Source organism: Helianthus annuus, chromosome 1, assembly GCF_002127325.2.
Source record: "Helianthus annuus cultivar XRQ/B chromosome 1, HanXRQr2.0-SUNRISE, whole genome shotgun sequence".
Taxonomy (NCBI): domain Eukaryota; kingdom Viridiplantae; phylum Streptophyta; class Magnoliopsida; order Asterales; family Asteraceae; genus Helianthus; species Helianthus annuus.
The window spans coordinates 94,448,022-94,461,008 of NC_035433.2; the positions used below are offsets into that span (position 1 = coordinate 94,448,022).

The window sequence follows — 12,987 nt, forward strand, 5'->3', positions numbered from 1 at the left end:
ACTATATATCATTATATAACAAATATAACACTATACATCTATCATAGACATGCTATCAGACAACCTGTAGTGTTATATTTGTTATATAATGATATATAGTGTTACATAGTGTTATATGGTATTATATGGTGTTACATATTGTTATACGGTGTTTGTATGGTGTTATAATACTATATATATAGTGTTATAATACACTTCTCACACTTCTCACACTTTGAGCACTTTTTACAGGATCCTCTACCTATATATATATATATATATATATATACTAGTAGAAAACCCGCGCGATGCGGCGGGGGCGACAATTTATAATGCAATACTCGTTTTTGTTAGTTTATCAATCCTCTAATAGGGTTCATTCGCACTTTTCGACGACAGACTGATTTTTATCAAAATTAAATTTGAAACTTAAACATAAGGTACCTACAACTAATATATAAAAAGGTACTAACACTTATAATATTATAGTGGGATTCCTCGCTCTGCATTGCGGAAATTAGGTCACTATCTAATTGGTTCGTTGCGGTACTGGCAAGTCAAAAGAAAAATGTTAATATTTTCTAACTATTCCCAAAATTGATCCTTTGAGAATAACAGTATACACCATTACAAAGGCAATAAATGAATACTCCAATTACTATCCCGGATCTCAAAAATCAAAATACACATTTATATTGTATTAGAGTATACACCATCTCAGTTCCTCTATTTCAAATAAGTGAAGTTCTAATTCAGATAAACTTCCACACTATTTCAAATAAGTGAAGTTCTAATTCAGACAAACTTCTAAATTTCATTAGTGGACAGGATAAGTGCATTATAACACAAACAAAATATGTGCAGTTTTTAGATACTTTTGAGCCACAAAAGAAGCTACAATGCAATGCAGAAAGCTGTCTAGTAGCTAGAACCGCGACGCTAGAACCGTAGCTGGGAGGTGTCGTGCCTGATTTTTTCCCATCTGTTTCCTACATGGAACGACAAAAAACATATATTAACAGTTTTGGCATTCTAGTTTCATTACTGAATCCGGCTATAATGCAAGTTGCCAGCAAGTGTTTTCCTACAACCATGTAAAAAGAACCACTTATATATAGAAGCACAAGTTTAGCCTAGTTTTTTAAGCTTTGTTTTATTATTTTTATTTTTGATATAAAATGGATCTGTGATGTGCCAAGCCGAGCTGCCTTGAGTTAAAGTCGAGCCCGAGCTCACGTTAACTCGAAAAAGAATTCTAGTCAAGCTGAGCCATTTTGTTTAAAAATCGAGGCAACTTGTACGCTCAAGATTGTAGATGATTAAATAACTGTATAACATCATCTCCTACTTATCAACACGCAGATTAGTAAAACAAAAGGCTAAATCTTCATATCATTTTGCACCATTCTCGATAACAAATCTCAGAACACCATATAGAACCAATTTATTTGTACCATCATGTTGAAATATTAGAAGTTGAATAGAAAAAAAAATCTTAACAAACCTCCTAAAAAACCAGTAATAGTGTAATAATGCTAGGCTGAACTTGAAGTTATCATGGTTCCTTCCTATTTAACCTTCTGATATGATAAGCTGGATCATCCAAAGTTGTGCATTGATCGATTAACACGGGCAATAATACTACTAAAGTAGTATTGTTAATACTATCACCCAGACACAGACTTCCGCCCAAGATTTTTTTTTTCATCAAGTATGAACCTCACAAGTTTCTTTCATATAACCAAATCAACTTTAGTTACCATCTACTCTTGTGAGTTTGTTTAGACCTTCCACCAAACAAGTGTAACTTCTAATAAGTTGATCTAAAACGATAATGTTTATACCTCGGGTAGATGGACAGCCATCATTTTGTTATCCCGTATAATTCACTCCAATACTGATTTATGGTAAATGCAACCCTCCAAACTAATCTGAAATAATGTTAATAAGTTAGTAAACAAAGAAATTAAAAATAAATCAAAGAAATCACATGTATCAGAAGGGACTAAATTGGTCAGAATTTACCATGATTGAGTAAGCCGTGAACCTGCAGTTTCGATCTGATGTTTGCTGCAGCTGCCAAAGCCATTGCAGCTTCATCTTGAATCGTTAGAGCTCCGTAACCACAACCAAGCCTCAGTCTTCCTAATCTAAAGCCACTAATTTACTCCTGTAAGAACCCTAAACCGCCACTACTCACCACTGAAAAGCATTCAGTAATATTGCAGCTGATAACACAATTTGGTAACAACTTTCAACTATCAACTCTGCCTCCAAACTTGCCAAAAATCATACAAGTAGAGACAAATCAACAGTTTTCACAAATAATCTCGTTGGAATGACATATAAAATAGCTGAATCTTACGTGAGCTAGCCGTAAATAAGCACACACACCCGACACCATCGCAGATCTGGTTGGTAATGACCCATGTTGTGCCTATCGGTCAAGGTCTTAGCCAGAAAACGGTTTTATCTCCATTGCCTTAGTATACGGCATATACTTTCCAACGCCGCCACCTGAACCTTAATCACATGTAGCGGCCGATCTAAGCATTTTTGGTCGCTGCTGTTACTCGAGCTTAAAACCACCGCTAATCGCCGCCCTTAGGACATCAAGAAAGCCCTACAACTCCTTTAACACCTTACACCTCCACCACAAGATTCGACAAGTTTCAAACCAAATCCTGCCCCATATACAATGAAAAAAGCATGTAAAAACCTGTACTGGCGTTGCCAAATCCAACTGGTAAAAGAATATCAAAATATCTTCAGCGGCATTCTCACTATGCTCTGAACTCACATCTGAACTGGAGTCACCCCTTCCTATAAAAAACCAGCTCGCTTCAGCCCGTGTACTTCATCGTCCAAATATTTATGCAAACAAAACTAAATGTACAGATCTAATTTTAAACAAATTCAAGTAAACACCTGACCAATGATGATAGCTTTTAGCTGGCCATATGGGGTATAACTATATAAAGAAAAAACTTCCAACCATGTTTCCTCCACCAACAGTACTTCCAGTTTCAGAATCTAACCCCTTACCTAAAAATACAAAGAAATAAGTCAAATGGGATGAAAATCAAACTGACTTCTAGTGGGTTCTCTGTGTGCCCTTGTAAGAAACCTCAAATTCAGGATATAAATCCATGTTCATCTTTATGGTTTAAAAAAACCTAATCCCAAAATTCACAAAATAGAGATTGAATGCAAAGAAGGTAAGGAAAAGAGAACTCACCTATGTGAATGTGAAATCTACACCTCCGGTGAGTGCCGAGAACTCACCTCTAAGACCGTGAAGTCTACACCTCCGTGAGTGCCTCTGAAAGAAGAAGATAAAATGGTTAAAAAGAAGAGAGCAGGGGAAGGGGTGTTGGTATGAAGATGCTTCCCAAACGCTCTAATTATGAGAAAAAGAGGAAATCACATGAAGTTTTCAAGAGAACAAGATAAATGAAACACGATTAGGTTTTAGCTTTCTTACCGGATAATTTGCTTGATCGATCTAATATCAGATTTGAAGCTTCATGCTTCTAATCATCCTCTAATAGAGAGAACCAGATGAGTTTGTGTGTAGAGAGAAAACCAGATGAGTTGAGTTGGCGTGAACTGTGAAGAGTGAGGTATGAGAAAGTCAATGGATTGCTTTGCTCGATGGAATTCAAAAGCAAAACATTTGGGGAAATGGACAGGTGAAATTCAAAATTTGAATTCTCAAAGCGCGATGTTTACTTTGGTGTATGGTTGAACTCTTCTTTAGAACCAGAGAAAGACTAATAGTACATTTTGGGCAATCTCACCCAAATCAGTGAAAGCTCAACCGATGTTTTCTTTGTTGTATTGCTGAATTCTTCTTTAGAACCAGATAGAGACTAATTGTACATTTTGGGCAATCTCACTCAAATCAGTACTACAAATCAATTGCTACATCAATGGTTGTAACATATGCACTAAAAGTTATACAACTCTTAAATTTTCAACATCCAACTTTCTCTCTCTTATATACATTATATATAGTAATAGATATATATATAACCTTATTTGTCAAAAATAATGTATTCCAAGAAAATATATATTTTCCCAAAAATCATATATTTTCTAAATATACTAGGAAAATATATTTTTATCTCCCAAAAATAATATATTTTCTTCTTGTTGAAAATATGACATAACTTGGTAATATATACAAAAATCATATTTTCACTTCTTGTATCCAAAATAATATTTACCAAAAATATATTTGTAATGGTATTTTTCCGGAATATTTTGTAAGTTACGTTTTATCGTTCGGTTACACAATATCAAGTGTGTAACTTCTATATTTATTCCGTGATATTCTTGGTATTATTTTGGATTTGTAAATTCTTGGTGTTTTGTTAAGTTATATTATCTTACCCTAAAATAATATAACTAGTCCACAAAATATACAAATATTCACACAAGTGTCTTTAATATAAAATATATATTCTAAATATATATTTTATCCATTTTTATTTACAAAAACCAACCTCCAATACTTGTACTTTTGTAACAAAACTTATGGCAAGGTTTATATTGAAAAACATAGTTTAAAACATACTTGTAAATACTTATTTAGAAATTATTTTCTAAGTGTTTGTATTTTTTGAAAATTTTGCCATAGTTTCCCCTAAAATGGAGGTGTCCATGCTATTAAGCATATCATTTTCTTTTCAAAAATCATCACAATCCCTAAATAAATTACACTCACCAAGTGCAAAAAACTATTCAATTTACAATACAACATGAACTTGATCTTTTCACAAAAACTTGTAGTAACTTGGTAAAGTGTTTAGTAGGTTTAGTTATCCTTTAAAGTGTGTTTATTTTCTTAATAAACTTCATTCTTGAAAATTTTAGGTGTTTACAACTTGTAAACATATTTTACAAAATTGTTTCTTTATTAAGTCTCCTTGTTTCTCCAGTGTCTCTACACTTATTTTATCACCAAAAATAGTGTAAGTTTAAGTAAAAACCAAGATCTTCTAGAAATCATCTTTTGGACTTGGTTCTTTTAGGAAAACACTTCATAAGTCTTAAATCTATAATTTTAACAACTCACTTGATTATTATTTTTCAAGAAATCATTTTATTTTCAAGTTCATGTCTACACTAGAAGAGGATTATCTTATGTTGTCACATAATCATCCTCCCACTTGCTAGATCATGTGTTTAATCACCATCTAGCAAGCTCTATGTGATGATCAACATCATATGTTCAAGTAAACAACAAGCAAGTATTAAGCATACACTAGACAACATCATTTCATCCATATATCATCATATGTAAGCTTTATGTTCAAGATTCAAGTTTATGTCTTTTAGTGATCTTGTGATTTTCATCATAATACATCTTTTAACCAATCAAAAATAGAAGTAAACAAGGGTTATGAGAGTCTTACTACTAGCTCTAAGCTAGGGAAGAAAACAAGATGAAAATGGAGTGGATAAAAGCTTGTGTGAGTGGTCCTTCAAGATCCAAGAGTTCCAAGCTTCTTTAGTAACCTTCTTACACGTTGGAAAGCACTTGGAATGGTTGGATGATGATTGAAAAATGGGGATGGTGGGGGAGGAGTTTCGGCCGAGAGCTTTAAGGGAGGGAGGAAGAGAGATGAAGTTGAGAAGTGGTGATGCTAATGGTTCTTCATGTTAATTTATAATCCAAATTTTGGGTTTTGTCCAATGGGTTTAATGTTCCCTAAGTGCACATATAATCTTGATCAATCCAAGAAAAATCTAGCAAGATTATGGAAGATTCTGGTGATCTTGGTGGGGTCACACCTAGTGGCCGTAAATCATGAGGGGGGGGTAATTGTAACTTTGAATGATAATGTAGGTAAATAGTTGGAGGTTAAGTGTAAAAATCTATTGTTTTTGTGTAGGATGCATTATATAGTGTGTTAGGGTGTTCGAGGATCATACCTAACTCAAAAGTAATAAAACAATGCTTCTAGTAATATTTTGGTGTTCCGGATAATGTCTGGTTGTTCGGTTAGATACTGGTTCGTTAAAGTGTCAAGTTATTCCGTTTAGTAATCTTTAAGTACCCTTTTGTGACACTTTCAATTCCCGACACTTAGGAAAGCATACAGGACCATTTTGCCGTATTTTTGCATGTTACTAGTTTATTAAAATGTTGAATTTTGCTGAAATATGCGGAATTCTGCACTTTAAGTGGGTTTTAGGCACTTACCGGCACTTAAGCTATCACCTAGTGACGCAGTTTTATGGTCCTTACTTCCCTACACACCATACTAGTGTAGTACCTTGTCTCTGGCTCTTACGGGGTCTTAAAATACTGTCTGTCTATGTACTGACATTGTCAGCGTGTTTCTGAGTTATCCGCTAACTGTGCTTTGTGCATCGTTTATGTCACTAGAGTTTGTATGTGATAAATGGTGTGACAGTATGAAATGTGATGCACATGTATGTATGATACAGAAATCAGAAAGTAGTTTAAGTCATCAGTTGTAATTAAGCACAGTCATTAAGCATAAATCAATATTAATTAATTACACGGATACCTGGATTTATGAGGGTTGTCACACACACACACACACACACATATATATATATATATATATATGGTAGGGATATGGTAAAAAGTGTCTAAAATGTAAGAAGGGTAAGAAGTGTTTTAAAGCATTGGATATTTGATCTAATAGTTGAGATCAATAGGGTATAAAAATGTAAATTGTGTTTTAATTAGAGGGACCTTATGTAAAATTAAAGGGCAATAGTGTCATTTTCAATGTTTGAAATATGGTAACCATATCATACACGACCAAAAAACTCCTACATTCACTCCTTTTTCCTTAAATATAGGAATTAATGATTCACCTTAATTGTAGGAGGTCTTTGGTTGGATATTCGTCATACATTATCATAACGAGAACTGTAATCAGATTCATGGCATGGTGTTTTAAAACAACTGGATAAATTGACTATGATTCAAGTCATGGTGTTTTATCTGGAGACATTGTTCATGGCGTGGTGTTTTAAACATCTATGATTCAAGTCATGGTGTTTTATCTGGAGACATTGTATAAAAATCGTAAACACCATGACTATGATTCAAGTCATGGTGTTTTATCTGGAGACATTGTTCATGGCGTGGTGTTTTAAACATCTATGATTCAAGTCATGGTGTTTTATCTGGAAACATTGTTCATGGTGTGGTGTTTTAAACATCTATGATTCAAGGCATAGTATTTTATCAATACAAAACATTCCCAGAACATCTATGATTCAAGTCATGGTGTTTTATCAAATACAAAATATTCCCAGATTTTAAAACACCATGACTATGATTCAAGTCATGGTGTTTTATCTGGAATCCAAAAAACATTGTAAATCATCAAACAAACAGACGATTCAAGTCATGGTGTTTTATCTGGAATTCGAGTCAGATAAAACACCATGACTTGAATCATAGTCAATGTCTCCAGATGTTTAAAACACCACGCCATGAACAATGTCTCCAGATGTTTAAAACACCACGCCATGAACAATGTCTCCTGATAAAACACCATGACTTGAATCATAGTCAATGTCTCCAGATGTTTAAAACACCGTATCCAGATGTTTAAAACACCACGTCATGAACAATATATGATTAAAAGATGTTGCGATTAAAAGATGATGAAGAAGATAAAAGAATCAGATGTATAATGTTTCCTAAAATTTCTCCTAATTCAAAATTCGATTCATCCCTATAAAAACTCATAGCATGTTTTTTTTTTTGGCAGTTATCATTGAAATCAATTAAATGATAAGAAAGTCAAATTACTAATATACCCTTTTGAATTAATTAGGATAAAGGACACTTGTCACTCCCAAATTATTTCTCACATTTCTTACAAAAGTCCTACTTTGTACAGGATCCTCTACCTATATATATATATATATATATATATATATATATATATATATATATATATATATATATATATATATATATATATATATATATATATATCCATGCACTTCATTCGTTCAAAAGTAAGCTGATCACACCATGAAGACAACCTCAGAGGCCGCACAAGAGCATTCCGATCCGATCTCCAGACCATAGTGTTAGTTTGAGTCGAAACTCTGTCCGGTTGTCGTTGACTCATAATAAAACGTTGTTATTTACGTTTTGTGTCTCGATTACGCTTTGTTTTACAGATTCCGTAAGTAAAAACGAAGTCATACGCAGAACTTGTGATCGATTACGATCCGATCCTGAACTCACAAGTGGTATCAGAGCTTGGAGGCCAACTTCAGAGACTCAAGACACAAGAATGTATCAACCTCACTAGTTTCATTCACTAGATTTGTCAATTAGGCTTTCTTAATAATGTGTTTCATTAGTCCTAACTAAAGTAGCAACTCTTACTAAAACATCACTCACAATTTAACATATTTTCTATAACAAATAATACTAAAATTGTATACAATATAATTTTAACCAAACGAGTTCATGTACCAAGATACTTCCTATCTTAAACACATATAAATTTTGTTCATATGCTTAAGATGCACGAGTAAGGTGCTTAATTAATACTCATTAGGGGAATAAAATACATGTACTCTTTTTCCTAACATTGTAATATTTTTGCCACTGGTTTTTTATTGAAGTTTTGGTTTTTAATATATTATACTTTCTTTGTACTTATATTATTTACAAAGCGTTACATTATTCATACTCCTACCCTTAACTTGCACCGATAAATACTGGTTTTTAATTCATTGTTTAAGAGACAAATATTTATTTGAGCTATGGTTATTTTCTCCATTAAATGCTTGGGCTAACATTAATAAGTGTCTAGTCAGACAAAACCTTTGAATATGAGTATGAAGAGGTTAGAGGTGGCGCCACCACACGGTTTTAGACTCAGGCTAGCATGTAATTGTTTAGAGTTTAAACACTTCAAAGATGATATTGAATCTTCGGTTCAGACTTAAAGGAGCTGCTAGGCGGCCTAACTTTAAGAAAAATAGACAAAAATTAGGTATGATATAAATACGTTAGAAACAAATTATTTGATTTAACACAAGTTGTCTTGTTTCTTATATAAAGATACATATATATAACCACAAGTGAAGCCTGTTCATACCACTAAGGACAGACATGGGAACTGAAGCTCATCTTATGTACACATCTCTATTGGCGTCTACACTTAACCCACAACACGAAAACTTGTCGCCCCTAACTGTAAAACTACCCTCAGGGACCACCACCGTACGCCTTCCGCAGATTTCTGCCACAGCCCCTAAACGTGAGAAAGATCCAAAAAGGCGGGTTGTTATTACGGGTATGGGAGTCGTCTCTGTGTTTGGAAATGACGTTGATATCTTCTACCAAAAACTCTTGGCAGGAGAGAGCGGAATTGGGCCAATAGATCGATTCGATGTTTCTGATTTTCCAACACAATTTGGTGGTCAGATTCGTGGGTTTGAATCAAGTGGATATATCAATCCCAAACTTGACCGAAGATTGGATGATTGTCAACGGTATTGCATTGTTGCAGGAAAAAAAGCACTTGAAGATGCTGCTCTTGGTGGTGATGAACTCTCCATGGTGTGCCACTCACTCCTAGTTTCATGTGTCCAGAAACATGTCTAAGATATCTTTATGATTTTGTGCAGATCGATAAAGAACGTGCGGGTGTGCTTGTGGGAACAGGAATGGGAGGTGTAACATCACATTATGATGGTGTGGTGACTCTAATCAAAAGAGGTTATAAACAAATCACACCATTTTTCACACCATATATTCTACCAAATACGGGCCCTGCCTTTCTTGCTATAGATCTTGGGTTTATGGGACCAGCTTACTCCATTTCTACTGCTTGCGCTACATCCAATTATTGCTTCGATGCTGCTGCGAATCATATCCGTGAAGGGGTGGCTGATTTGATGATTGCTGGAGGCGTAGATGCTTGTTTTAATCCGATCTCATTAGCAGGCATTGTTGCCTGTAACGCACTGTCTCAGAGAAATGATGATCCGCAAACTGCTTCCAGACCATGGGACCAAGGTAGAGATGGCTTCGTTTTGGGTGAAGGGGCTGGCGTATTGGTAACTTCCACACCCATGTAGATCAGACGATGTATAGCATAAAATTTGTAGTTTTCTAATCATGTTTTGATAGTTATTTTGGTGTGTTTGCAGGTGATGGAGAGTTTAGAACATGCAATGAAAAGGGATGCACCAATAATTGCTGAATACTTGGGAGGTGCCATAAATTGCGATGCATATCATATAACTAATCCACGACCCGACGCTTTTGGGATTACAACTTGTATTCAAAGCAGCCTATTGAACGCTGGCGTCTCAGTAGAGGAGGTACTTAACTTTTGTTTTTAGCAATAATCATATTGACTTATTGAGCTAGACAGAATTTCTTGATATCTTGTTGGTAGGTAAATTACATCAATGCACATGCAACTTCTACGGTGGCTGGGGATCTTGCTGAGATAACCGCTCTAAAGAATGTATTCAAGAATAGCCCAGGAATCAAAATGAATGCTACAAAGGTGAAGAACACCCTACATGTTTTGTCCACACTATGAACTCCATACTGACTATATTTGCCTTGTAAGTTCCAGTCAATAATCGGACACTCAATTGCGGCTTCCGGAGGCATGGAAGCCATTGCTACAATTAAAGCAATTCAAACAGGATGGTTACACCCAACTATTAATCAATTCGTAAGTAATATCTGCATTCCAATTGTTTCTCCTTCATCCTCTTATTTCCATGCTGTCATGGATACTGTAGAATCATGATCCCGAAGTTGAATTCGACACTGTTGCAAATCATAAGCAAAAGCATGAAATAAACGTTGGTGGGTTTGTTTATATTTCATCTCTATGTTTAAATGCCATAATATATATTTAACACACTTATTCATTTTTTTTTCTTTTGGTATGCAGCGATTTCAAATTCATTTGGTTTTGGAGGACACAACTCCGTTGTGGCATTCTCTGCATTTAAACCTTAATGGTATCACAGAGAATATTGTTGTAAAAACGACTATTTATTGGTGGAAACATATAATTGTGTTTGTAAAATAAAGGTTACAATGTAATAGTATTCAATCGAGTGTTAGTTGAACAAACAAGAGAGAAGAATAGATTTGTGTGAGCCTGGCACTAAATGTAGTAGTACTTGTAGCGCTGTAGATAAACTGGTTAGTCGGAGACATCACCTTGTTTTAACGTAAGGGAATAAAATGGTTAAGGTTTCTAGATCCATTTTTTCTGAACTTCTCAATGTAAAAGTATTATTAGGGTGTAAACAAGTCGATACCAGCTCGGACTATTTCACTCCGAGGCGAAGCTTGAACAACCTAGCTAGGCTCCTTTCATTTATGAGAGCTTGAGCTATAGTTCGGCGTGTTTCGAGCCATATTTCAAAATCTTGAGATCGCCTCCTAAGTAGTTTTATAGTTGTTAATATATATATATATATATATATATATATATATATATATATATATATATATATATATATATATATAGGGTAAGGTTCATGCGAGAACCACCTTTATTGCGAGAACCGCGAGAACCAATGTGAACACAACCTAAAATAACTAAAAAAACCTAAAAAAAACCTAACCCCCACCCCTCACCCCCAAAAACCTAAACCCCCCACCCCCCCCCCCCAAAAAAAAAAAAAACCTAACCCCCCCTCCCCCCCAAGCTAAATGCTAAAAACTAAAACCCTCAAAAAACCTAAAAAAAACCTACCCCCCCCCCACCCCCCCCCCCACCAAGCTAAAATGCTAAAAACTAAACCCCCAAAAAACCTAAAAAATCTAAAAAAATCAAAAAAAAATTAAAAAAAATCTAAAAATTTATTTTTTATTTTTTTACTATTTTTTATGTTTAAATCGCTACTTTTAGTAGCCAAAAAAAAAGGCAAATTGGATTTAAATAATCCCAACACACTGTTATTGGCCAATAATAATCCCAACTCATTTAATAACCAATTATAATCCGAACTATTCACTTTTGTTTGTAAAATACTCCCAGTTAAAAAAACACTAACTAGATTAAAAAATTGCTGATGTGGCTTGCCACGTGGCATATTTTGATGACGTGGCAGCTGATGTGGCAGACTATGTGGCATATTTTGATGACGTGGCAGCTGATGTGGCAGGTGACGTGGCAAGCCACATCAGCAATTTTTTAACGTAGTTAGTGTTTTTTTAACTGTGAGTATTTTACAAACAAAAGTGAATAGTTCGGATTATTATTGGTGATTAAATGAGTTGGGATTATTATTGGCCAATAACAGTGAGTTGGGATTATTTAAATCCAATTTACCAAAAAAAAAAATTTTTTTTTTTTTTAAATTTAAAAAAAAAATTTTTTTTTTTTTGGATACTAAAAGTAGCGATTTTTATATAAAAAATAGTAAAAAAATAAAAAAAAAATTTTGGGTGTTTTTTAGATTTTTTTAGGTATTACTGTTTGTGTTCACACTGGTTCTCGCGGTTCTCGCAATAAAGGATGGTTCCTAACGGATCTTTGTCCTATATATATATAATGTAAGTATCTATAGAAAACCCACTTTAATTTAGAAAACCCGGGAAACTCAAAGGTCCCGATGTTTTTTTTTTCTTGAAAAAATTTACACATGTTATATACATGTTTTTTAAGGGTTTTGGGCAAAAAAAAAATCAATAAAGCGTCGAGTAGATATTTTTAAAAAAAATAAACAAGTTTTGGTGTAACACATGTTACAAATATGTCAGATGAATGTAACATGTGTTACACCAAAACTTGTTTATTTTTTAAAAAAATATCTACTTGGCGCTTTTTTGATTTTTTTTGCCCAAAACCCTTAAAAACATGTATATGACATGTGTAAATTTTTTCAAGAAAAAAAAAACATCAGGAGCTTTGAGTTTCCCGGGTTTTATAAATTAAAGTGGGTTTTCTATACATACTTCCCCTATATATATATATATATATATATATATATATATATATATAT

The 12,987-nt window shown here is 34.1% G+C and overlaps 1 protein-coding gene and 1 long non-coding RNA gene across 4 annotated transcripts; one reads left to right on the forward strand and one right to left on the reverse strand.

Annotated features, from left to right (window-relative positions):
* Positions 1-649: 649 nt before the first annotated feature.
* On the reverse strand, positions 650-3,864 carry LOC110876120. 3 transcript variants are annotated; one of them, XR_002556643.2, is made up of 7 exons: positions 3,464-3,862; positions 3,218-3,301; positions 2,908-3,024; positions 2,345-2,802; positions 2,005-2,257; positions 1,824-1,910; positions 650-968 (listed from the first exon to the last, which is right to left on the reverse strand). It is a non-coding gene; the product is annotated as an uncharacterized LOC110876120 (long non-coding RNA). The 3 variants fall into 3 exon arrangements; XR_002556644.2 differs by having other exon boundaries at positions 2,005-2,802; positions 2,913-3,024; positions 3,464-3,864; XR_002556642.2 differs by having other exon boundaries at positions 2,005-2,802; positions 3,464-3,863.
* A 5,225-nt stretch (positions 3,865-9,089) lies between these two features.
* Positions 9,090-11,181, forward strand: LOC110876113 (3-oxoacyl-[acyl-carrier-protein] synthase I, chloroplastic). The gene is made up of 7 exons (XM_022124293.2): positions 9,090-9,562; positions 9,631-10,062; positions 10,156-10,329; positions 10,407-10,520; positions 10,593-10,694; positions 10,765-10,831; positions 10,920-11,181. The coding sequence occupies exons 1-7, from the start codon at positions 9,113-9,115 to the stop codon at positions 10,985-10,987; spliced, it is 1,407 nt and encodes a 468-aa protein (XP_021979985.1). The 5' UTR covers positions 9,090-9,112; the 3' UTR covers positions 10,988-11,181.
* Positions 11,182-12,987: the final 1,806 nt, after the last annotated feature.